This window comes from Colossoma macropomum, unplaced genomic scaffold (assembly GCF_904425465.1).
Source record: "Colossoma macropomum unplaced genomic scaffold, Colossoma_macropomum, whole genome shotgun sequence".
In the NCBI taxonomy this organism is placed as follows: Eukaryota; Metazoa; Chordata; class Actinopteri; order Characiformes; family Serrasalmidae; genus Colossoma; species Colossoma macropomum.
The window spans coordinates 32,368,840-32,396,187 of NW_023494801.1; the positions used below are offsets into that span (position 1 = coordinate 32,368,840).

The 27,348-nt window shown below is 40.0% G+C and overlaps 1 protein-coding gene across 3 annotated transcripts in view; it reads left to right on the forward strand.

The window, feature by feature from the left end:
- The first annotated feature begins 1,767 nt into the window (after window positions 1–1,767).
- The window catches only part of med25 (mediator complex subunit 25), a 37,211-nt gene continuing 11,630 nt past the window's right edge, over window positions 1,768–27,348 (forward strand). For all 3 annotated transcript variants that reach the window (XM_036589931.1, XM_036589933.1, XM_036589932.1), the window contains exons 1-16: window positions 1,768–1,971; window positions 3,641–3,781; window positions 3,864–3,909; window positions 3,994–4,118; window positions 4,857–4,955; window positions 5,086–5,206; window positions 7,549–7,708; window positions 10,041–10,174; window positions 11,024–11,093; window positions 15,853–16,112; window positions 16,269–16,364; window positions 20,611–20,696; window positions 21,974–22,031; window positions 24,075–24,182; window positions 25,276–25,449; window positions 27,048–27,155. In XM_036589931.1, the coding sequence (XP_036445824.1) occupies window positions 3,645–3,781; window positions 3,864–3,909; window positions 3,994–4,118; window positions 4,857–4,955; window positions 5,086–5,206; window positions 7,549–7,708; window positions 10,041–10,174; window positions 11,024–11,093; window positions 15,853–16,112; window positions 16,269–16,364; window positions 20,611–20,696; window positions 21,974–22,031; window positions 24,075–24,182; window positions 25,276–25,449; window positions 27,048–27,155 (1,782 nt within the window). In that variant the 5' untranslated portion in view covers window positions 1,768–1,971; window positions 3,641–3,644. The remainder of the gene's footprint in view (window positions 1,972–3,640; window positions 3,782–3,863; window positions 3,910–3,993; window positions 4,119–4,856; window positions 4,956–5,085; window positions 5,207–7,548; window positions 7,709–10,040; window positions 10,175–11,023; window positions 11,094–15,852; window positions 16,113–16,268; window positions 16,365–20,610; window positions 20,697–21,973; window positions 22,032–24,074; window positions 24,183–25,275; window positions 25,450–27,047; window positions 27,156–27,348) is intronic.

Genomic DNA, 27,348 nt, shown 5'->3' on the forward strand with positions numbered 1-27,348 from the left:
ACAGTACAAAACCATATAAAGTCTTTGTTGTTCTATTTTGCCATTCATAATGTGCCACACATGTCAATAAGACACATTTCTGGACTACAACACAAATATAGCCATTTTATTTACTGTCGAAACCCACCAGTGACCCTACAGGTGTCCTCTGAGTTTTTATAATAATGTTGATGATGGTAAAATAGTGATAAATCTGAGAAAATTAGCTTTCTTAGGAGACTGTTTTGCCTTACATGAGCCTAAGGCCAGCATGCCCAATAGAGGCTGTGGGACTGTGTTCTCTGGAGTGATGGAGCTCCATCCAATACCTTTGGGATGAGTTGGAGTGATCCAGAACTGACCATCCAACATCAGTACCTGACCTCACTAATGCTCAATCAAATCCTCACAGCAATGTTCCAACATCTAGTGTAAAGCCTTCCCAGAAGAGTAGAGGCTGTTACTGTTAACAGCCATGATTTCAGAAGAAATGCTGTCTGCAGCTTGTGTACCTTGTTGATTATAAGATAATTATTTAAAAGAAATTAATAATAAATCAATTAGGCACATAAATATAAACTGAGAGAGGCTCAAAAGAAGTTTCAAAGCATTTCTGCAAAAACAAATCAGCTCATTGGTTCAATGTGGCACTGCTGACCTCTGCTGTTCACTGAGTGAATTACGCTCAGATAGACAGTCACCAGTTCCTTCATAACCTCAGCAGGCCTGAATCTGAATGTGAGCTTGTGGCTAAAATATGACTGATAGTTGTGTTCCTGGCCTTCATTAGGATGTAAAACGATATCTTAGATATCTTAGAATTATATTTAGTTAAGCACTACTGGAGTATTTTTTAAATGATAATCATTTTTCTTCTGTTCAAATATGTTTGTAATGAAAGGAATTTAATGTTTCCTTTTTCCCATTTTAGCTTTTGACATGACGTTTGTGTGTGTGTGTGTGTGTGTGTGTGTTTGTGTGTGTGTGTGTGTGTGTGTGTTGTGTTGGATCAGTGACGCTGGGCTGCTATACTGTTGTTTGCACTTCCCAGTTTGGAGCTTTAACATTGGTTTTAGACCATAAGGACACAGGAAGAGAAGAACAGAGTCTGACAAACTTCAGTTCCAGTGCTGACAGAGTAAGAAGTTCCACCCCAGTAGGCTACTCAGGAGTTTTTAGGCTTTTACTCCATTTATTTTTCTGTGTAGTAATAATATATAAATGATTATATGACTGCTTAATACATGTGTATAAAAATATGTGTGCATACATTTGTGTAGGTATAAATATATGTATGTATATATATAATTTAGTACTGTTTAGTTACTTTATGTATATTTAATTGTATCTGTGACCTTAAAAAATATAATAACAAATACAAATAAATGCATTTTAAAGACATATTCAGCAACTACATTTTTGGTCATTTTCATACATTTCAAAAATGTATTTGATAAATACATTTAAAATATATTCTACATTGGTTTACACCATTGTTTTCTGTGAAAATGTATTACATTTTTCTAGCTAGAAATTAATCTGAACATGTAATTAGATAATAATTAGAATTTGCATTTAGAAAAACGAATCTACCTCGTATTGAAATGTAATTAAGGTTAGTATAACTTCATCCCACTAAAATGAACTGGGGAAAAGGCATGAATTCTTACAATTTACTTAATTTTCCTAATTATTTGCTTCATTTCTGATGACGTCAACAAGCGCCGCTGGTTTATACCCAGCATTGATTTTTATCGAATCGCTCGGTTGTCGACTCTCCGTCCCTGACGGTCTTTTTCTTCCACCAGTCCACTGTGTCGATAGCCGAGCCGTAAATCTGGATGTTTGTTGTCATCGCGCTGCGGAAAGTTTCGGAAAATATGTGCAAAAATATGAAGACTGAATTTCTGAAAGTGTGATTAAAGCTCGGATCTGAATCTGAAGACCTGAATAAGCGGCTGGTTTCTGGTGTGGTGCGAATAAAAGCCCCGGGTGAGCTACTATCATTCATGAAGCTCAGCTTCTGTTTGGAATTTTTCCGTTCCACCTTAAATGGTGCAGCGCCTTCAGAATTCTGAGGCGCCAGAACGTTACTGCAGCGCCATTTAAGGTGGAACGGAAAATTCGAACCAGAAGCTGGATAGTAGGAAGCCAACCTAGCCAGCTTCAAAGCAGAATAATGAGTTTAACTGCTTTTCAGTTGATTTATTTTACGAGTTCTTTGCGTGTAAAGCGTAGTCGAAGTTTAACAGTGTCTTATAGAGCTTTTATAACACTCTTTAATGTGTTTATGAGTTACACAGCTCAATGTATTAGCGCACAAGCTAGGTGCTGGCTAGTTAGCCAAGTCCATTGGTCATATTTCATTTAACTTTATCTCTGTAGAAAATGCAGAATATGTGTTTTTCTTTAAAATACACGTGCTTTCATTTCTCACAGGTGCTTTGGAAATACATCTTGTTACTTTCTCTGTGTGGTTCATCCACAGCTGGTTTATTAAAGGGGAATTCCACCAATTCTTCAAAATTTATGTCTACAATGCAAATTTAGCCGTTTTATTTAGTATCCAAAACTACCAGTGAACCTACACGTGTCTTCTGAGTTTACATATGTAATGGTGATAATGAATTATGATAATTAATTAGTGGTAAGTCTGAAAAATTAAGTTTCTTTTGAGGTCTATTTTGCTTTAGAACAATTTCCAGGATCCCTCAACTATGAATTGAATACAATACATTTTAGACCAAAACTTTGTCTTGTCTTGACAATGTCTCAGACATCGGGCAGTGTATTCATAACCATTTCATATAATGACATACTATTCGGTTTTCCCGTTCACAGTGGTGGTGATAGGAACCAGACGTCCACCTCCGAAAGCTCCCTCACAGAAAGTTACTACATGACATGATTGTGAATGCGCTGCCTGATATCTGAGACGTTGTTTTACAGTAGTTTTGTGACATTGTTTGGGTCTAACATGTATTTTAATCAATTTATTTTAATCTACTCGTAGAGGAGGGATGCATACCGGGTGTTCGAAGGCAAAATAGTTCCCAGAGAAAATTATTTTTACAGATTAGCCATTATTTGTCATCAGCAACGTTATATATAAAAAGCTCAGAAGACCCGTGTAGGTGGATAGTAAATAAAATGCAATATATTTGTGTTGTGAACATCGGGACCCCTGGTTCCTATCACCACCACTGTAAAGAAATCTTCGGAAATTATAATTATGCTGTGATATAATTTTTTTTATAAGCTAATAAGTTCTTCAAATAAATTTACTGAATAACTTTTAAAGATGTTATGGTATGAATTTCACAAACCCTCAATCTGGCATCTATAATATTGCTACGAAAGGCTCAGTCACAGCACACAGATGGCTGGTTATTCTAAATCTGTTTTATTTGAAATATATACATTGACCATGATAGAAATCTTTGGCCATACTGCCACTTACTAATTAACAGTGGTTTCCACAAAAGAAGGTAAATGAAAGGAACTCAGGAGAGAGAAATTTTTGGGCAATGCAGTTTTACATTTACGTACACTGGAATTCAGATTTTTTTATGCTGTATTTATATCGTTACACCTTCACTCAAGATTACTGTTTTGCTGGCGATGGATTTTAAATACTGCTTTTTGACCTTTCATTTTCCAGAGCTATGGTGACCCATATGGACACTGCTCCCAAAATTGGGGCCAACCAGGTCTCCGATGTGGTGTTCGTTATCGAGGGGACAGCAAACCTCGGTCCGTACTTTGAATCCCTGCGGAAGAACTACATATTGCCAGCCATTGAGTGAGTAGCAGTGACAGGTTTTGTGTGAACTTTGTTCCAGTTTTGCAGTATCTTACTGGCCTGTTGATGTCCTTAATTGCAGGTACTTTAATGGGGGTCCGCCTGCTGAAACAGACTTTGGAGGAGATGTAAGTTTGGGATTCTTTAAAATCATTTTTGTTCCAAGTCCACAGTGACTGAATTGGTAAAGCTCTGTCTGTTCTCTTCCTCAGTATGGTGGGACACAGTATGGACTGGTGGTGTTCAACACAGTGGACTGTGCTCCAGAATCGTATGTCCAGTGCCATGCTCCTACCAGCTCGGCCTTCGAGTTTGTGTCATGGATTGACAGCATTCAGTAAGTCCTTAATATGAGCGAGTGTTGAAGAGATCATGTTCCACCATGGCATATATATATAAATATATATATATATATATATATGTATATGTATATGTATGTATGTATGTATGTATAACCTGTTCTAACTAACTGACTAACTGACCACCACTTCCTAGTTGGAATTCCCAGTTGAGGTGGGTGTTTTTCTTAGTCAGAGGTTGGAAATTCCGAGCTTAAGTCAACCACCACAGTGATTTTCGTGACATGCCTATGACTTATTTATTCATAGCTATTGCTCCTCCTGCTTTTCTCCTTTTCTGTATCTTATACTAAACAGTCAAACCTTATTCTCTGCTCATTTTGCTATTGTGTTATTGTTTGCTATCTGGTGTCGACCAGAGGAGGATGGGTTCCCCTTTTGAGTCTTGGTTCGTCTCAAGGTTTCTTCCTTTTGCTCTAAGGGAGTTCTCCTTGCCACAGTCGGCATTGGCGACACTCATGGGGGCTCAGACTCAGATTGTTCTGTAAAGCTGCTTTGTGGCGACGCCTGTTGTGAAAAGCGCTATATAAATTAACGTTTACTTGACTGTGTGGCGGCCAGTATGACAGTATTTACTGTTATTATGATAAGTTATGTCATGTCACAGTATACTTGTCCAAGCATATTATGGTACTTAAAAACACTTCCTAACTCCATGGTTGGCGTTTGTCCCTAGTGCTGCTGGGATTTGTAGTTTTGCTGTGCTCTTTCCCCAGGTTCATGGGCGGTGGAGCAGAGAGCTGTAGTTTAATTGCTGAAGGCCTGTCTGTGGCTCTGCAGCTTTTCGACGACTTCAAGAAAATGAGGGAACAAATGTGAGTAATTTTCCTGAGCCCTGTTTTAATATACAGTGTATATAATATATAATATACAGTAGCATCGTCACAGCTTTCATTTTCCTGAGACGAAACCCAAACGGACACTCTTGTTCCTCTGTCTTCACAGCGGTCAGACTCATAAGGTTTGTGTGCTGCTGTGTAACTCTCCTCCGTACCTGCTGCCCGCTGTGGAGAGCGTCAGTTACACCGGCTGCACCACAGACAGCCTCGTCCAGATCATACGAGACGTGAGTACTTCTGTCAGCCGTAACTGAAACCCATACCCATCCATCGCTCTTGGCTTTCCTCCTGCCTTTGTTTTGTCTCCATAATTAAGTGGTTAAGATGAAAACTGAGTCTTTCAGAGTGGTTTGGTGTGAAACGCTCTGCTCTAGAGAAACTTACACAGTCAGAATTGTTCACAGTGGTGGTGATAGGAACCAGATGTCCACCATTAAAAGCTCCCTCACAGAAAGTTATTACATCACATGGTTACAAACATGCTGCCTACAATTTATATAGCGCCTTTCTGAAACCCAAGGAAGCCTTAAGAAAAGATCAGAAAGTAACAAAATACATAACAATAAATAAAACAACACTGAACACACACACACACACACACACACACAACTACATTTCCAACGGCTAGTGAGGGGGGATTACAATGACCCCTGTATAGTGTCAGTTAGCTAGCCTGAAAAGAGTTCTTAGCCGTGGGGGGAGTCTCATTCCACAACTACGGTGCGTCACACAGGCAGCCAGCCTAGGAAGTCTTGAAGGCCGAAAACGTCCTTAGCCGTGAGGGCGTAGCATTTTCCCGCATTACCCGAGTGGCCGGTCCAGGCAGCCACGTAGCTGCGATGTAGCATCGCTTAGGCAGCCAGCCTGAGAGGCCTCATAGCTGCAGCATAGCGCTGCTCATGCAGCCAAACACTGCCAGTCCAGGTAGCCCCACAGCTGCAGAGCAGCACCAACCAAGCAGCCAGTCCAGGCAGCCATGTAGCTGCGATGTAGTGTCGAGCAGGTCCCCAGTCCAGGCAGCCTCGTAGCCGCAATACAGCTTCACTGAAGCAGCCAGTCCAGGCCGCATCATAGCTGTGATGTAGCATCACCCAAACAGCCAGTCCAAGAAGCCCCTGAGCCACGGTTGGAAAATCACTCTCGGCTGCCGTCTCGGTGGAACGATGGCTTCTCAGCCAGCAGGGAAACATCAAAACATACACACAAACAATACAAAACAAAAGAAAAGCCGATGTAAAGCGGCGGCCATACTGCACCAGCGTGCTTACGGCGGAACAAACGCAAAGTAATTGGACAGTGTAATCAGACGCAATAGTCCAGCACACTGGTTTTGAAAATGGAGGTGGGAGGGTGAGATGAGACATGATGTTGTTGGTTAATAATATTTTGCCCCGCCTGCTGGTGCACAGGGACCTCAGCAAAAATCAGAAAATGTTTTAGAGGTGGGACAAAAGTCACTACATTTTTGATGCATGAAAAAAAAAACAGAGAGTCAAAATGTTGCCTTTTAAATTATATAATATGAAGAATCTTCCATAAAATTACCAGAGACATGAACTAGCAAGGTAAAAGTAGTTATATTATAATATATTATAATATTAGTTATACCATACACCAGTCAGGCATAACATCATGACCACCTCCTTGTTTCTATGCTCATTGTCCATTTCATCAGTTCCACTTACTATATAGGTGCACACACACTAACACACCACCACCACGTCAGTGTTACTGCAGTGCTGAGAATGACCCATCACCCAAATAGTATCTGCTCTGTGAGGGTCCATGGGGGTCCTGACCACTGAAGAACAGGGTAAAAAGGGGCTAACAAAGTATCAGAGAAACAGATGGACTACAGTCTGTAACTGTAGAACTACAAAGTGCACCTATATAGTAAGTGGAGCTGATAAAATGGACAATGAGTGTAGAAACAAGGAGGTGGTCATAATGTTACGCCTGATCGGTGTATATATACCACTTTGCATCTCTTGCAAAATAACTGTGTGTGATTTATTATGTGCTCATTTTTTAAATCTCATTAAGGAGTACCTCAATTTCTATTGTGTATATTATGAATATTCACATGCATCATAGCACACATTTGTTAAGTCTATTGTAAGTCTTTTTGTACATTTTGTGGACTTTGCTAATTTATTTGCATATTAGTTGCTGCTGTAACCCTGCAGTTTTCTTTATTTAAATGTATTTACACTTATATGCAAATAAGTGCCTGTAGGCACAGTGCCTATTAATAAATAGTATCAACAGAACCATGAATGAGGCCAGAAAGGCAAATTTTCATCCGTGGTCTCTGGCAAGATGTTAAGAGGCACCCTAAAATAATATTCTATTAAAAATACAATGTATTATTATCATAAAAAGTACATTATATTTCCGGAAATGCACAGTAGCAAAAACAGTGTACATCTAGTTGAGTACAGGGACAAACATACATACAATGAAAACACACACAGCCTTTTCAGTTAAGAGTTTGTGCTGAGATTAGTAAGTCTGACTCTCTGTCTGCGTCTCTTTGTCTGTCTGTAACTGATATGTACTCCTGCTGCAGAGGGGGATCCATTTCTCTGTGGTTTCTCCACGGAAACTTCCAGCACTTCGAGCTCTGTTCGAGCGGGCTTCCCCGGTCGGAGCACCGGCGGAATCTGCTCATCCGGACTACAGCCAGGATCCATTTCACATGGTGCTCATCCGTGGCATCGCGCTCCCGGGTAAGAAACAGTCCAGTTATTTGCATATGCAAACTCATGAAACACAGATATAAATCACTAAATTGACCAAATTGTCAGCTACAGATCACCTGCAGTAAATGAATGTTAAATCTTCAAAGTTTATTGTTTTGTTTATCCATACAAAAGATTTTCTTATGTGTATTTTAATGCTGAAATGCCTGCCGCTAACGAGAACCAAGACCTAACTGAACCTGTGACAGCATTTTCGTGACCATGATCGCAAATCATGAACGAACTCTGTGATCGTCAGTTAAAATCGATGGTCTTTGAATGTTTAATATGAGTCCACATTGACCGATTTACCTCCTCTGACTGAAGACAAACTGAGATCTGGCAGTATCAGAAAATATCACAGTGTGACCACAGCTACGACATATAATCTCTATCTAGCCGTTTTTATACTGTTCCCTTATTATGGCAAGGGTTTGTTTTGACACTGCAGCTCTATTTTGTGCATGCAGAATGCTGTCATGCTGTCATTTTCATGCATCATAAATTTTTGTCTAGTAATCTGAAATGTAGCATAACTCAATGTACACTGTCTGGCATTGAGTTTGGCCAAGATTTTCAGCCTCTCATGCAGTGTGGCATACAGAAGGTGTACAAGACTGCTGTAATCACATAGTAGCCACGTTTACATGCAGCCTAATAAACCATTAATAATCCGACTACTAGCTCAGTCGGAATAGAATACGTCCATGTAAACACCTCAGTCAGGATACACTAGTCCAATTGATGCCATTCGGAATACAGTTTCTATCCGACTGATCGAGGTGGGTAATCCTGTAAATAATCCGTTAAATAGAAGAATAATATTTGTGTAAACGCCTGTATCTGATTACATTCCCTATCAGAAAGTTTAAGTCCGTTCTGATCATGTTCATCACGTCATAGTGAAAGTTTATACCGTTCAACATGGCGGAGCAGAAACTGGTCTGCAGAGGAGACGAAGTTTATGCTCTGATCTTTAAAAGATGGCGGTGGAACGGACGTCCAGCTTATGTGTCTCAGAACACGACGTCCTCCTCTCGGCCTTCTTTAATAAGGACATGTGAAGGACGTTTTCCTGAGTCTGACGTCATTTTAGACTAATTAAAAACACAAGCGCTGCTCACTGCTGCTCATCTCACTCTGACTGGACTCACGTGATGCTGGTTGTCATGGTAACGTCTACACATGCACGTCATTGTGGATCAGATTGCTTGTCGTGAGCATGTAAACAGAGATTTTCATCAGATTGTTGAGTAGAGTGAGAATATAAACACCTCAGTCTTCATCTATAATGGGAATATGTTCAATCTTGTAAACACAGACAGTGTAAAATCGGCTTTAACCTGATCTTTTAAACCTGGACTTCCCAACCAGCAACAACCAACAACCTACCACAAAAGCTTTAACAGTCCACAGAAAGGTTTAACTAGCCCTGTTATTTAAAATACATGCAAATATAACACATTAATCAACATAGAGAAACAAAATCTTTATGCCGACTTGTATTTTAAGTATAAGCATATATGTCCATGTCCATTATATCAATCGTGCATTTGTTAGAGCTCGGCCAAAATATTTAGGTATTTCTGATTTTTTTATTTTTGCAAATATTTATCGGAACGTTAATATTTGTCATATTAAAAATGAATAGTTTGGTTAAATGCCTGCATATTGTGATGAGCTAAGTAATGACTGCTAACAGCCTCTGAGCAGTACCACCACAGCCCACTGTTCTAGACCATGTGTTGCATGCTTGTGGTTTGTAAGGCCTGATCTTTTCATTTTAAGGTCTTGCTTTTCATTTCGGAGCCCATGTTAACCGCTCAGCACTTTCACACAGGCTACTCGTGCAAAGCGGCAGAGAGTCCCAGATGCCACACTAAAGCGGTGCGGTGTTTAGAAAATAGAGCCGGCGGCAATTTTTTTTCCGCACGTCTCACGCAGCAAAATACTCTGAAATAAGCCATGAAAATCAGTGAAAATTAAACAGAAAGCCGTAGACAATTCAAAAAAACACATTTTTTTTGCAATTTAATTTAACTCGTGATGAAATACTAGTTAAACACTTCATGCTCTGAACAGATTTCCCGGTTGGTCTACCAGGCTTGAAACTTTTTCCTAATCACAAGTCAGAATGCTGTCGAGAATAAACAAATATACTGTGCACTTTTGCACATAAATGACACTGTTATTAAGCAGACCGACTGATGTGACCATCTGTCCGTCTGGAAAAGGAACGTCTGTTTAATTATCACACTGTATGTATGAAAGGCACATACAGTGTCATTCAAAAGTAGTTCTGTTGTGTTTCCCTGTTTAGTTGCCCCTGGAGGAGGTTCTGGTTCAGTCCCTCTCAAACCAGTCTTACCCCCACAGTCCATGCCTGTCGGTCAGCCGCCTCCTATTGGTGCTGCCGCCCAGGTTACTCCAATCAGCGCCGCTCACCCATACCAGGTAAATGTTTCAGAACATACCATTAACTAAGGCTGAGCAGTATGACAATATACATCATTATCGTGATAAATTATGTCACAATACAAAATGCCTTTATTGACAGATCGTGTATGTCGTCAGTACTTGTAGAACATTGACCAACTGCATGTTGCATTATAAAGAGAGCAAATTTAGTCCAGCCTAACTGGATTTAGTGCAGCACAGTATGCAAAATATTGAATAAATTATTGAGTTCACAGTTTTTGATGGTATTTTTGAAAACTGTAGCAATAATGTTTTTTTTTCTCCATTTCAACTGATTAGATGTCTAAAAAAAATTGTGACGTATCTTGTATCGTCAAAATTTCAAGTATCGCAATATTATATTTTTGCCATATTGCCCCAACATGAAAAAACGCTGCAAGATCAGCCTTTTTTTGATGTCACAAAATCCTGCACTTTTACATATATACACCTATTTAGCCTGCAGTAGTTTAGCCCCACCCACTCAATCTGAGGTTTTTCCGTCTCGGCTGCTTTTTGACTGAGGCAGCCAATAAGAGCTGAGCACATTTACATATATCAGGCTTAACAGAAATAGCCTATTTAGTTGTAAGGGATAAAGAGAGATTGGGATTGATCATACTGAATTATGACTGCCTTTGATACATAAAATCATGCATATGTTGTAAGTGGACCTCGGGGAAAAAATAAAAAACAAAATTATTATTATTAGCTGTTGATAATGTTCTTCATACTATTCTTTGAGAGATATAGAGCTCTCTCATTTCCATACAGTACATCTCAGTGTTGTGCTCTCTCTCTCACCCTCTCTCTCTCTGGTTTTTTGGTGTCTCTCCCTCTATTTAGCCCTCTCTAAATGCGGCTGCAGCTGCAGCAGCGATGGCTGTGGAGGCGGCTAATAATCAGAAGAGTCGCTGTGAGTTCACTTTTATTTCATTCGTTCAGGATCTTGTGCTGTTTTGTTTGTTCACCTCCCCCTTTACTGTCCATATGAGAAATTTTATCTACAACCCCATTTGCCAAAAAAGGTGGGACACTGTGCAAAATGTAAAAGAAAAAACAAAATACAATGATGTGCAAATCATATAAACCCTATATTTCATTGAAAATAGTACAAAGACAACAAATCAAATATCGAAACTGAGAAATGTTGTTGTTTTTTTGAAAAATATATGCCCATTTTGAATTTAATGCCAACAACACGTTCCAAAAAAGTTGGGATGGGGGCAACAAAAGTCTGGTAAAGTTGTGTAATGCTAAAATAAACATCTGGTGGTTAATTGGCAACAGGTCAGTAACATGATTGGGTATAAAAAAGCATCTCAGAGAGGCGGAGTCTTTCAGAACTAAAGATGAGGAGGGGTTCACCACTCTGTGAAAGACTGCATGATCAAATTGTACAACAATTCAGGAATAACATAAAATAGCAAAGAACTTTTGCTTTTCATCATCTACGGTACATAATATCATTAAAAGATTCAGAGAATCTGGAGAAATCTCTGTATGTAAGGGAAAAGGCCAAAAACTAGTATTTGCTGGCTGTGATCTTTGGGCCCTCAGGTGGCACTGCATTAAAAACAGACATGATTCTTTAGTGGAAATCACTACATGGGCTCAGAAACACTTCTGAAAGCCACCGTCTGTGAAAACAGTTCATCAGTGCATCCACAAATGCAGGTTAAAACTCTAAAATGCCGAAGAAACCATAAATAAACAGGATCCAGAGATGCTGCCACCTTCTCTGGGCCCGAGCTCATTTAAAATGGACTGAGGTGAAGCGGAAAAGTGCCCTGTGGTCTGACGAATCAACATTTGAAATTCTTTTTGGAAATCATGGACACCGTGTCCTCCAGACTAAAGACCACTCAGCTTGTTATCAGCGCACAGTTCAAAAGCCAGTATTCATGATGGTATAGGGGACATTAGTGCACATGGCATGGGTGACGTGCACATCTGAGAAGGCACCATTAATGCTGAACGATATATACATGTTTTGGTAACATATGCTGCTGTCTAGACGACGTCTTTTTCAGGGAAGGCCTTGATTATTTCAGCAAGACAATGTCAAACCACATTCTGCATCTATTACAACAGCATGGCTCTGTATTAAAAGAGTCCAGGTGCTAAACTGGCCTGCCTGCAGTCCAGACCTGTCACCACTGAGAACATTTGGTGCATTATAAAATGAAAAATACGATAAAGGAGACCCTGAACTGATGAACAGCTGAAATCCAATATCAAACAAGTACTTGAAAACATTTCCCTTTCAGAACTACAACAGTGTCTCCTCAGTTCCCAAACACTTACAGAGACTTTTTTGGAACATGTTGCCATCAAATTCAAAATGGGCATACATTTTTCAAAAAACAATAAACTTTCTTCATTTCAATATTTCATATGTTGTCTTTGTAGTATTTTCCTTTACAAAATATGATTTACATGATTTGCATATCATTGCGTTCTGTTTTTATTTACATTCCCAACTTTTTTTGGAAATGGGGTTGTATATGTTCTTTGAAGAAAGCTTTAAGTTTTAATCACAAATAAATAAACGTTTTAGAGGCGGGACTAATTATTATAATATAAAATATTATAAAATGTTTTTTTTTTTCCTTTAAAATACAGCTTACTTTATTACTAGCTTTATTATCAGCATTTGTTAGTTTGCTGCTGGTTGATTTATCCGTAGTTCTCCTGCGAGCACTGTCCAGTGTGGTCTTCTGAAGGCGTCCTCCAGCGCTAATGTTCTAAACTTTACTGATATGACTGATATCACTGCATCAGTGGTGTGTTTGGCTTGTAAATGGTACAGACCTGACTGACTTCTGTGATGAATAACTGCACAGCAGAGCAGTACACTGCAAAAAATAGTATCTTGTCTGGTAAAATTATCTTAAATCTAGTTGATATATCCAATATTTCTCCTGTTGAGATTGTTGTAAGCTAATTTTAAGATTGTTTAACTTTTTTCCAAATATCTTTACTTGTTTTAGGTGATTTTATTATGTAAAAGTTATCTCACTATACTGGCAGATCATTTTGCTTGTTTTAAGAAATGAGCTTGAAACCAGGAAAATGATCTGCCAGTTCAGTGAGAGAATTTTACTCAATAAAATTGCCTAAAATAGGTCAATAATGTCTAGAAATAAGCTAAATAATCTTAAGTAGGTACACAACCATCTCAAAATAAGAAATATTAGATATATTGACTGGAAGATAATTTCACTTGACAATATCTTAACAAGTGAAAACTTCTTAAATGCAGTCAATAAACCTGTAATAATATTATAAGATTATTCCACCTGTTTCTGTACATTTATACTTGTTTTAAGTGATTTTATTCAGTGAAAGTGTCTTATTCCACTGGCAAATTGTTTTACTTGTTTTGAAAATAATGTAGATAATTTTGCTAAATGCTAAAAAGAAGTAACATGATCTGCCAATGAAATAAGACACTTTTATAAGATAAAACTACTTAAAAACAAGTAAAAATGTCTATAAATAAGTTAAATCATCTGGCAATATTCTTACAACAGTCTCATAATAACAAATATTAGATATATAGATATGTTGACTACATTTAAGATGTTTACACTCACTGAGATATCATTTTTTGCAGTATAGTTGGAAATAACTTTTATCCAGAAATGAAATTTGTTCCATTTTAAAAGCTATTCTTGAATGAGGGAACTACATTTGCAGTTAAAATGTTCTTCACACTCCCACTCTGTTGCTAAAAATGGTTCTCTAAAGGTTTATCAGTTGACCAAAAGTAGTTCTTCTATAGCATTGCGCAAAATACTTGTTGCGTAAGACTATAAATCAGTTAATATTTAATTGGTTAAAGATCGAACGACCACCTGTGTCAGTGTTTGTGTGTGTATTGATTGTGCAGCTGAATTATTTATGAGATGATGTATATTTTAATGAACTGTAGCACATTGTTCATAAACAAAAAGACTCTGCAGAACCAAAAGTGAGATGATTATTTATAGCTGTTGAGCTGAATGTCTACAAAATCAGTGTTTTTCATTTTAACAACAGCAAAACATGATTATATGATTGACCTCTGTGTACCAAACGGAGGACGTCATAATCAGCCAAAGAAAGTTCTTGTTAAAAGTCATTGCTGTAGCAAGCAGGCATAGCCAAGCGCACACAGCATAACCGAGCAGAAAATAACACAGTTCACATGAAAACTGCTGTTAAAACAGCTGCGAAGTCTCTGTCAACACAGAGCATCTCATTAGTGCTGCTGACATTTACAGGCTGCAGAGAAGCTGGATCATCAGAAGCTTCTCTGTATGAACACCAGTGTGTCGTCAAGCGGGCAGTACAGATTGACCAACAGAAAAAGACAATAACAACAGAAAACGCATCTTTAAACTGTACTCTAAAGTCCGTAATCTTATGATGGGCTCCAGGCTAACGATGTCCTGCCATCCTAGGGACAATGAAAGCACCCAGGATGTTGGTCAGACAGTTCTGGGACGCTTCAGGGCCGATTAACTTGTGTGTAAAAACGTACTTAATGTCTGTAAAACCCACCGTTATAAATATAGTAATTTTTCTAAATAAATATAGCAATTTATACCAATAATCCACAAACCGTTTTAAATTTAAAGTGGCTTTTTTTTTTAATCAAATTTCTATGGAAGCGTAATGCTAATTTCGGTTAGCCTGTCAATGGGAAACCCTGTGTAATATTAGCATCAAGCTAACAGTTATGTCTGTTGACGTTTTTTTTCTACTAAAGCCTAAAACAAACATTTATTTATATATATATATATATATATATATATATATATTTTTTAAGAATAAATTCAGAAGATAAATCTATCATATGAAAATACATACAGTTGTACACAAAAGTCTGGGAACCCCAGATCAATTTCTGTTATTTTCAAGCTGAAATATCAAATGTGATAGATATCTATAATTGGTAATACAGTAAGTGTATGGGTGGATTACATGATTAGTAATTAATAAATGAATTGCATTTGTTTTATATATATACACAATCTTTATGGCAAAAATATGATTGTGTGTAAATGTTACGTAAGCCATACTTCGATCGTTTGATTGTAAATGGATTAGTTTATGTACTTTATCCATTGCCTAGCATGTCTAATTGACCTGTTTCTGTTCTGCACACAAATACAGTCACATGCAAAAGTTTGAGCACCCCTGGTCAAACCTTGCTTTTTGATTTTTCTAAGTAAAATAAGTAAACACATCCTCTACAGAGAACACGTTTAAATATGCCGTTTTTTAGTGGAAGTTTTAGTGTACAATTTCTATTTATTTTCGGAGTTTAACATATTGGGGGACAAAACATAATTTATGAAATGTGCCGTAGCATTTGTACATTATTTTTTTCAGCAATATGCAGTAATTGTGCAGTAAAATGTGTAGGCATGCCTACGTTTGCATGTAACTGTGTGTTCTTGCATAGCAACTGTTGCTAGGTTGGACGTGCTTTACAGAACACACCACTTAAAACTTGTAGCACATCTGTAACCCTGTATATTTAGTTGTTTTTATTAGCAGTAAGTAATTAATTGTTATTAATTTGTATTCAGTTTAACCCTATGTTTTTTTTCCCTCATGCATTTTAAACTAGAAACTTATTTATTACTTTTATTTTGTATAATTAATCTCATTATCTGTCTCAGTTCCAGGGATGGTGAATGCAGGTCCACCCTTCAGTACCCAGCCAGTTAAATTAACCCCGGCCAGCCAGCCCAGCCTGTCCACAGTCACCACGGTCTCCACACCCATGATGCCCCAACAACAAGCCCCTCCTCAGCAGCAACCGCAGCCGTCACAAGTCCAGCCCCCTGGTCAGCCTGCGCCAAATCAGCAGGCCCCTCAGCCCCCCCAACAGCAGCAAGCACCCAATCAGCAGGCGCCACCGTCCTCCCAGCCCGGCATGGTAAGCAGGCGTGTAAATCTCAGTTCAGTTCAATTACAATTCTTTAGGTGGAATTTGATCAGGGGTTCACAGACTTTTGTGTGCAACTGTATATATGTTAATCTAATGGATTTATCTCAATGTTTTTTTTTTTGTTTTGTTTTTTTTTTAATCTAGCCTGGTGTTTCAGCATCACCGGCGAATCCCATCGGTGGTCAGCAGGGGGTGCCCAATAAAGTTGTGGTGTGGAGTGGAGTTCTGGAATGGCAGGAGGTGAGAGAACGGCTCTTCATGCATCTTAGCAGAATGTGCGTAGTTAGTCTTCATCAGGCATTTCAATTAACTGGCACAAGTCTGTCTATTTATTTGTTTATTTATTTATTTTTTTATTTGAATTTGTTTATTTTTTTATATGAGCAGCTTATATAATTGTTCATTGATTAACTGATTGTTAATCGAATGTTAGGTTAAATGAAAATTCATTTGTTAAAGGTGCATTATATGATTCTGGAGAACGATTGTTCATATTTAAACAGCGAAACGAATACACCCCTCCATTCAGTGCTCCTTCAGAAGCTCCGCCCCTAAATTCATGGACACCTATTGCCAAGGCGAAGGACACGGGGCTCGCAAAGATCTTTCTGGCCATAAAACCTTTGGCAAATGTTGTACAGATAAATACCATGGTATAACACTAGAGTGAACACAACAAGTAACGTAACTAACGTTAACTAAGTTGTGGGTTCGCAAACTGTTGCTACAATTGATGCTGCAAAGCTATTTAGTTGGTAGTAGCTATCACAAACATTAACAAACTAGACAAAACAATACTGACCTATTGATTGTGTGAAACAGAAAAAAAAAAAAAGGTAATATTACTCACCTGTCAGACAGAAGTGGAGCAGCCTCCTCATCTGTTTTCATGCCTTTCAGCTCTCAATGACACTGAATTTTCCCGTTCCACCTTAAATGAGGCACCAAGATGTAACTTTTAAGGTGGAACAGGAAAATTCAGTGTCATTGAGCAAATAATGTCCAGCTGCTGCAGCCTTTCAGCATCACTGATCCTGGTATTTTACGTCCCTCTTCGTCCCATTTTTATACATTTATACATATATTGTAAAATTAGGCCTCAGTCCAAGATTGGTAGTCCAGCAAATCATCTTTTGTAGCAACTTTCTGGAATTTTCCCACCTCATCCTCACTTTGGTTTTCAAGATTGCAGTCGTGTTAAGTGAATGTATAGTCTTAACTAGTGTTGCACCAATACCGGTACTGTATCGATATTGGTGATGGCGATACCGATACATATGACCGATACCGCGAAGCAGTTTCTGCCAGTAGAGAGAACCGAACACGTCGGCGGTTTGGGCAGATAAGCAGCTGTAAAAAGCTCATGGCAGAATCTGTAACGGCAGTGTTGGTGTTACCTGAACAGCTGAGCTGCTTCTCTCAGTAATCACTCAACTGCCGCGGTCTGGTCACTTACAGTCTGAGTTAATGTTATTTTGAGAGCGGAAGGAAACCGCCGGACTCTCGGCATAATGATAGCATTTAGCCTCGATTTAGCCTTAAGCATAGCAGCCCACTAGCCAGGCCTGTGCGTCCACTAGCCCCACCTGTGATGCACCTCTGTCGGTCAGCTGTATCACTCGGCAGCGGGGTCTCGCGGCCCGTCGTTTCATCCAAGACTGAAAAAACACTGAAAGTTGCTTAAACTGACAGCGAGAATGACGGTGATATTCACTGAACTGACGCTCAGAAATGCAGCACGACTGAACAAGACGCTCATATGAGACAAAGAACTTGAGAAACTTGGATGTGAAACAACATTCAGCTCCGTTTTTGAGCCAGAAAAGCTGCTGGGTGCTGATATGTAAACACCACAGGTTTATCTGGTTACTGTTCAGTTCTCTCTACACAGTAAAGATATTTTACCTTTACTTAAATTGTTAAACATGGTTCTTAAGCATCTAATAAATGCAATCTAACAAGTAAACGCCATCTAGCCAGTCAGAGTGTGTTTTATTTGTGATGCAGAACATAGATTTTACCAAAATGAAATATTTTTAAAATGTATAAATATCAGGACTTGTAGGTGAGTTAGGTTAGATAGAGCTAGTGTTGATATCGGTACTCTGCATTGGCCGACACTGAAGGATCAGGTATTGCTATCTGTGCATCTCTAGCCCTAACAGAGGTTTGTGGGCTTGACCCGATACTGACCCATTAAAATAGACCTAGATTTTTCAGATCGTTTCAGAACATCCCTGTTATCTTTATTAGTCTTTGACTGGTGGAGGCTTTCTCACTCTACTGGCCACGATCCATCCTCGAGGAGGTCACCCAGAACAACATCTGGACAGCGAGGGAACACGCTCCAACATAAACAGCTACTGACACGGTTTTTGACGAGTCAACACAAATGTTCAGGAAACACAAATACACACTCATGCACACACACACACACACACACACACACACACACACACACACACACGGTGGTCATTATCACCATCTGGACGGTGATTTATCGTGCCAGCAGACCAAACAGGCCGATGCCGTGGCCCATCACCAAGTCGCCATCTGGAGGAGTAGGGTTGAACATGCTTCACTGAGTCACTGCAGACTGCTCTGGTTTCATCTGCGCTCTGTATGAAGACTGTAAAGCTTCTACGTTTTAAAAACATCATCTAAGGCGCTTTCACACCTGCCTTGTTTGGTCGTGAATGGTGGTCAGGCCAAAATCCCGGGTCTCGGTTTGGTTCCAGATGAACCCGGGTCGAGTTCACTGCTGAGGGAGCACATTTTTGTGATGATCCGCACCAAATGGGGAAAATGAATGTTGGAGCATGTTTTTGCCTCTTCTAGCATCAGTGCTGCACTCTTTGCATATAATCTGCCTCTTTTAACATCTGACCCTTTACAGACGCTCATCGCTCTTGCAGCTGCTGTCAGACCAAAACCTCTTACCTCCATTTTTGTCATTTTTCAGTTTTTGACATAATTTGAAAATACCTGTTGCCCTTTACGTTGTGTTCATATTTCATGATTAATGGACCAAAAGAAACGGTCCAAATTTATCTGGAAAACATTCTGGTTCCATTGACTTACATTAAAAGTAAAGTAAGTTTTTTCCTTCTCCTGTAAAGTTACCATTTTGCAGATACAAGATTTTGTTCCGACAGCAGGGACAGACTGCTGTTAATAAAAGCAGAGCTGTTAAATAATAGTGAAGCAATTTCTTTAATTTTGGCACGACTTGCAGATCATATTGTATCAGTGACTTGATTGGTTTACAGTTTGAACATAAGCAATCATAAAGAAGTTTATATCAAGTCAGTTTTATCATTATTGTTATGACTGATAAATACAGATGTTATGAGTGACTATTTTGATGCAAAGTAGGACTTTTTTGACTCAAATGGCAGCAAACGTGAGAGTAAAAGAGCATTCACTGAATTCTGAATCAGACTTTGTCAGCCGATCTAGGAGTGAAAACAGCTTAAAACTGTTTCCATGTTTGTCCTGCATCATCTCACATTCTGGACAGTTCACACTCAGGCAGCCCAGCTCAGTCAGTCAGGCTCATTCACTGCGTCTGTCTGTCTGTGTCTTAACCTCTACTTGTTTCTTCTCTTCTCTTCTCTTCTCTTCTCTTCTCTCGTCTCTTCTCGTCTCTTCTCTTCTCGTCGCATCTCATCTCTTCTCTTCTTGTCGCATCTCATATCTTCTCTTCTCTCTTCTCCTTTTGTCTCCTCTCCTCTCTCCTTTCCCCCTTTTCCTTTCTCCTCTCCTATCCTCTTGTCTTCTCTTCTTCACTTCTCTTCTTCACTTCTCTTTTCTCCACTTCTCTCTTCTCCTCTCTTCTTCACTTCTCTCCTCTTCTTTCCCTTCTCGCCCTCTCTCCTCCCATCTCTCCTCTCCTCTTCTTTCCACCCTCCTTCTCTCCTCCCATCTCTCCTTTCCTCTCCTCTCCTCTTTTTCCATCTTCTCTCCTCCCTCCTTTTCTCTCTTCTCTCCTCTCTTCTTCACCCTTCTCGTCTTCTCTCCTCTCCTTTTCTCTCCTCTCCACTTCTCTTTCCTCCTCTTCTCCCCTCTTTTCTCCTCCCCCCTTTTCTCTCCTCTCCTCTTCTCCCCTCCCCTTTCCTCTTCTATCCTGCCTCCTTTTCTCTCCACTACTCTTCTCTCCTTCCCTCTCCTCTTCACCTCTGTCCTTTCCTTCTCTCTCCTTCCATCTCTTTTCTCCTTACCTCTCCTTCTCATTTTATCCCTCCTTTTCCTCCCCTCTTTTTGTTCCTTTCCTTTCTCCCTGCTCTCTCTTGTTCTTTCTTCTCCTCCCTTCTCTTCCACCTCCTCTTTTCTCCTCCCGCCTCCTCTCTCTTCTCTCCTTCTCTCTCCTGCCCTCTCCTCCTCTCTCCTTCTCCCTGCTCGCTCTCTCCCTTCTTCCCCTCCTCCTCTCCTCCTCTCTGCTCTCTCTCCTCTCTCCTCTCTTCTCCTCCTCTGTAAATCACTACAGAAGCCGAAAGCGTCCTCCATGGACTCCAACACCAAACTCACCCGCTCACTGCCCTGCCAAGTGCAAGTCAACCAAGGAGAGAATCTGTGAGTGCCAAACTACAGCTCCCATCATGCACTGCTTTTGTTTACATCCTTCCGTGCCAGCAGTTCCTATTATTCTCATTCTATCTATTATACCCATACTATTCTCATGCTGGGGCTGAATCTCAAATGGCTCCCTGCTCCCTACATAGTGCACTACGTAGGAGTTTAAATACTGGATCCTGAACCCAACAGAGCAAAATACAGCTAAGAAATAGTCATTTGGGACTCAGACACATCCACACTCCATAAATGATGCACTATTTGGCTGAAGAGGCTAGAATTTCTAAACTTTAATAGCTAGCACACTATTTAGGGAGTACAGAGCCGTTTGGGATTCAGCCTGGGTTTGATGCGAAATTTGAAGTGTGTGAGACATTCAAGTGATATTTTCAGACTTTATACTGCAGTTTTACAGTTAATCAGACTGTAAGTGCTTTAATTCCAGCCTGTGATATTAATGATGGAGCTGTTTAGGCTGTTGGCTCTTTTAGCCTGTTAGCTAGCTGACCAGCCTGGTTCTAGTTAAGATCATAAGTCTCCCCTCAGTTTAAACAAAAACAGGGTTCTTTCTTTTTTAGTACATTTGGTGCTCCATGTGAGCAGCATCAGAGTCCAAGATTGTTCCTTTAACAGCACAAAGTTTTTTTCGTGCCGTGGCGCAGTGATACAGAGTTTAGTTATTGTGACGTGGTCATAGATGTCATAGATCGAATGCGGCTGAGTCAATCAGATTTTAGGACCGAAACTATCAGTTTTATAATTGAATTTATACGGGTCACCAGCAGGGCTCTGTAGCTTCGGACTATGTCGTGGCCATTGCCATGCCTTACTAAGTTGTGGCCATGACTTAATTGTCTCGTTCCAACGCCTTACTAAGTTGTGGCCACATATTACTATCTCGTTCCTACATGTTAATACGGCGTGGCCACGCCTTATTTTTATTTATTACGGATGTCACCAACAGGGCTCCGTATCGAAGCACAACCCACCTTAAAAAATGTTCTTCCGCACGTATCATGCAATTACTCATTTCCACCAGAGAGGTCTCCAAATCCCCAAAACTAACATAGTGAGATATGAATGAACTTCAATGCAAATAAAGACGATCTTGTCGCATTTTACTGCATTTGTTCTTTTTTACTGTATTATTATGTTTATCTTAATGTTACATAGTATTTTTACTTGAAAAAACACACTTATCTATTTATCTATTTAAAATAGTAGATTTGTGTTTCATACATGCTTATTTCTGTGCTTTCTCCTTCTCTAAACTGCAGAAACGCTGAGCAGTGGCCACAGAAACTCATCATGCAGCTGATCCCCCAACAGCTGCTGGTAAGTGTGGGGGGAAAAACCTCTCTTTAGGATGAAGAAGGAAAGCAGGGCCCAGTTTTAAGCCGCACAGTTGGAGCCTATTAGCTGAAGCTGTGTGTTTTTGTGCTCTCGCTTTTGTAGCAGGTGGTTCTTAAATGGCAGCGCTTTCATGATTATGAGCTCTGAGAAGTCGGTGATATACAGTTTTAGCTGAATTTGGCTGGAAGTGTTCTGAGCAAAGATGAACTAACGTGCGGTTTCTGCCAGCTCATTTGCGATTTAAACAGACTCTAATTGAACACTCAGGAGACGAGTTTTGGTGGGGCGTTTCTGCTGCGTGGTCTTCTCTGAAACTCGAATGGAAAGGCAGTGAAAGCTGAAGATATATCCTGAAGAATATCCTGTTAAGCCTCTGTCTGCCCTCATTAGTAACCTCTGATTTGCTGCCAGTGTTTACCTTTAGAACTGTGCACACTGTTTTCTGTAGGGCCTCTGAAAAAGAAGCAGTTAAAACCTCTTTAAATGGTCGTATACATTAAATACATGCTGTATGAAAATGTCTTGTGTAGTATCAGCACTCTGGTAGATATTATTGACATGTATAGAAAAAGGATTCAATGTTATCACTTAAAGTATATAACCTGGTTTAGTTAAAATTTTGAGTTCATTGATCGATGTTCAAATAATAAGTTAACAGAATGTAAAAACAAGTTCAATGAACTCATTTTTAAAGCAACTGGCTTACTTACGTTTTTTAAGTTAATACATTGAATCATGTTTTACAGTGTGCGTATACATACATATATATACTAGGACACCTACACATTATACCTACAGGAGCTTTTATGGATCCCATTCTAAATCCATAGGCATTAATATGGAGTTGGTCCCCCTTTGCAGCTCTAACAGCTTCCACTCTTCTGGGAAGCTTCTACAAGATTTTGGAGAGTCTCTGTGGGAATTTCTGTCCATTCATCCAGAAGAGCATTTGTGAGGTCAGACACTGATGTTGGATGAGAGGGCCTGGCTCTCAATCTCTGTTCTAGTTCATCCCAAAGGTAGTGGATGGGGTTGAGGTCAGGGCTCTGTGAGGGCCAGTCGAGTTCCTCCACACCAAACTCACCCAGTCATGACTTTATGGAGCTGCTTTGGTCACTGGGGCTCAGTCATGCTGGAACAGAAAAGGTTCTTCCCCAAATGTTCCTGCACAAAGTTAGAAGACAATTGTCCAAAATGTCTTGGTGCTGAAGCTTTAAGATTTCCCCTTCACTGGATCTAAGGGTTCTAGACCAACCCCTGAAAAACACCCCATATCATCATCCCTCCTCCACCAAACTTTACAGCTGGCACAGTGCAGTCAGGCAGGTAACGTTCTCCTGGCATTCACCAAACCCAGACTCATCCATCAGACTGACAGATAGAGAAGTGTGATTGGTCGCTCCACAGAATACGTTTCCACTGCTCCAGAGTCCAGTGGCGGCGCTTTACACCACTCCATCCGACACTTGGCATTGTGCATTCTGATCTTAGGCTTAAACCCATTTTGGGTTCTGCTCCTAATATGCAGTTCTTTTACTGATGTTGCTTCCATAGGCAATTTGGAGCTCTTTAGTGAGTGAAACACTGTATGCTTCAGCCCTCAGCTGCCCCTCTCTGTGAGTTTGCATGGTCTACCACTTCGTGGCTGAGCTGTTGTTTCTCCTAGGTGCTTCCATTTCACAATAACAGCACTTACAGTTGTCTGGGGCAGATCTAGCAGGACAGAAATTTTACAAACTGACCTGTGGCAGAGGCGGCATCCTATGACAGAGCCATGTTTAAAGTCACTGAGCTCTTCAGTACAACCCTCTACTGCCAGTGTTTGTCTGTGGACACTGCAGGACTATGAGCTTAATTTTAACCACCTGTTAGCAATGAGTGTGGCTGAAACACCTGAACTCAGTAATCAGACTGAACTGGGTGGCTGGCTGCTGTATTGAAAACGTACAGTGATCTGTAGAGGAGAGAGACGCACTGCATGTTTGATATTTTATTGGGGTATTTCCTGTGTTTCTGTCTGTGTAGACGACGCTGGGTCCTCTGTTCAGGAACTCTCGCATGGTTCAGTTTCTCTTCACCAACAAAGACGTGGAGTCTCTGAAGGGTCTCTATCGCATCATGGCCAACGGCTTCGTGAGTACATCTACACATACTGCTCCTCACCGTGGGAACAAATGCTTATTGGAAACCAGCTGCTTTTTTACCTTGTGTGAAAATTCATGACGAATAGACCAATAGAAAGAGTCCAGAATTACTTGGGATGAAATCTCTCTACATTAACTTGCATTGAAAGCTAAAATGCATTTTTCTTCATGTGTAAAGTTCCTATTTTGTAGATAATACAGTATTTTTGACATACATGGGAATACAGGCAGGTTTAATGGGTAATTGACCACTGGGGCTTACACTTAAAGAGAGAGGCTGAGTTTTGGAGATTTATGTCGAGATTCTACTTTAAATCACCAAGAAAGGCTTATTTGTGTTCATGTTCTTTGATTGTAAAGCATCCTTGAGCATAGAAAAGCACTATAATTAAAAATGATGATTTATTGGTACCATACTAGTAGTGTGCAAGTGCAAGAAACACCTAGAACACTTGAAATGGATTATAATTAGTTATAATAATATTAAGTAAAGTATTGGCTGAAATAAAAATCTCAAACTATGTTCTTTTTGACGGAAAAGGTCTCAGTTTATGATTGTCTGTATTGGCTGTAACCAGTTCCTCTAGACACATTCGCGTATTGTGGATAAATAATTCTAAATTGTACCAAAGTAACCTGATTAAATGATACATTGAATAATTTCAGAATGAATCGGAATCAAATTGAATCATTTAGAAGCTGGATATTTAGTCTATTTAGTCTCTATATTTAAAGGCTGTACCTCCCATTATTGTCCACTAGAGGGTAGTATTTGACCAGGCGGTGGTGTATAACTGTGATAGGGCTATTTTTCACTAACGGGTGCTCTTCACGTCACTCTGAATTTCACTTTGAGGGTGATGAGTTCTCTCTTTAAGAGCAATTCTGACTGTTTGGATGAAAATCATCCGGATATCATACAGAGTTCCACAGGAATTAGACGTTATTGAAGGAGTGTCTGGGGCGTGAGAGGCTTTCACATTCACTTTGAAAACCCTGAAGTTCAATCTATAATGTATGGAGTGTGTGTGTGTGTGTGTGTGTGCGTGTGTGTGTGTGTGTGTGTGTGTGTGTGTGTGTAGGCTGGGTGTGTTCACTTCCCCCACAGCGCTCCGTGTGAAGTGCGGGTTCTCATGCTGCTCTATTCCTCGAAAAAACGGATCTTCATGGGCCTGATCCCTAATGACCAGAGCGGCTTTGTTAACGGCATCCGACAGGTCATCACCAACCATAAACAAGTTCAGCAGCACCGCACGGTGAGATACGGACACACACATGCATAATCACCCCCGGCGAAATGATTACTAGTCTTAAAGGGCCCTTTTCAAGGAAAACTGGCCTTGTCCTGCCTTTTTAAAGGGCCTTTATCATAGAAAACCTTTTTTCCTTTTTAAAGTAGAGGAGTTTATCATAATATGCAAGTAATATTATAAAGTTTCAGACTGTGCTGTTCACTCCACTGTCCATACAGTCCATATATAGACATTAAACTGCAAAAACAGCTTGTTCTGAATTCATTGTTCATGTGATGTCGCAAGAACTCATGTCTATATATCTGCCTATTCAGCCTGCAGCAGTTTAGCCCCACCCTCTCATACTGAAGCTCTAGAGACTGCTTTTTGAATGAGGCACAATACAAGACAGCCAATCAGAGCAGAGACATTTACATACACTATGTGGACAAAAGTATTGGGGCACCTACATATTACACTGATGCCCCATTCTAAATCCATAGGCATTAATATGGGGTTGGTCCCCCTTTACAGCTGTAACATCTTCCACTCTTCTGGGAAGCTTCTACAAGATTTTGGAGAGTCTCTGTGGGAATTTCTGCCCATTCATCCAGAAGAGCATGTTGTACGAGAGGGTCTGGCTCACAATCTCCGTTCTAGTTCATCCTAAAGGTGTTGGATGGGGTTGAAGTCAGAGAAATTGTGCACTAAAATTGCACGAAAATATCAATGGCACAATGATACCATGTCACAAAAGCCTAAACTAGGGTTGCAACCCGAATGTTAAGAAGAGCCATTTTGTCCTTTTAGCAAAAATCAAACCACCTTAGGAGCCACAACATTTTATGTCTATTTTACCATCTTGGATGTAAATATGTATAATATAATATAAACGAAAACGCAGGCTTGCTTTGCTCTGCTGTAAGCTTAAGCTCAGCTATAGCTATTTTTTTCGCATCTCTAACAGGAAACTTTTCCTCAAAAGTAGAACATTTTCTTGTAAAACGTCTCTCAACGTTAGATTTTTTTACAAGGTTGAAGTCGCTTTTCATTTGCCAGCTTCTTGTTCGAAAGTTGTTGGGAAAATTCAAAAAAGAAGCTGGCGAGTGAGAAGCGACTTCAGTTTTGCGACTTTTTACTGTTTGACAGTTTCTCGTTGCAGATTAAACGTATCAGGAAACCAGCTGGAGTGATTATAAACACAAATAAGTCCATTAATCTCCAAATTCTCGATGTTCGTCTTTGCCTTGTTGTTAGCTACCAGCTGGGCGAGACTGTTGTCTGTGTTGCTATGGTGACCAGCAGTCTGCGCTGATCTTCTACATTAACACCAGCGTTTAAGATCATTTAGTGTAAAACTGTGTTGAACAATCAGCAGAGCTTTATTTTACTGTAAAGGATGATTATTTTATTTTTACCTACAAATCTAATTCAGCTGTGGAGCTGAAACAGGGCAGTAAAAGAGACGCATGTTGCCGACCCCTGACCTAAACTCTGTTGCGGACCTAAATAAAATAATCACTGTTTTTATTTTTAGTTTCCTTTATCAGAATTCCGACTTATTCTAAATGTACATGCACACAAATAAGTCTCTTGACCTTTGACTGCGTTTCTTCTCTCAGATGGGTAACGCGGGGCAGATGCAGTCCGGCCAGGTGCCGTCCAATCAGAACTTCCTCAACAGGCCGCCCGGTTCCATTCCCGTCACCCATGGCAACGTGCAGCAGCAGGTAACCAATCAGCAGCCTGCGTTTGTGTCTGTGTTCCTGTCTTTTTCTGCACTGCTGAGTCTTCACACTGCCCTGAATGCCATTTCTGTCCTCTGTCAGACGGAAGCTGCATGCTGTTCTAACCCCTACTCCTCTGCTCTCACTTTTTCCCTTTTTTTTCCTTTTTTTTGCTCCTTTTCTTCCTCCTTCTCGT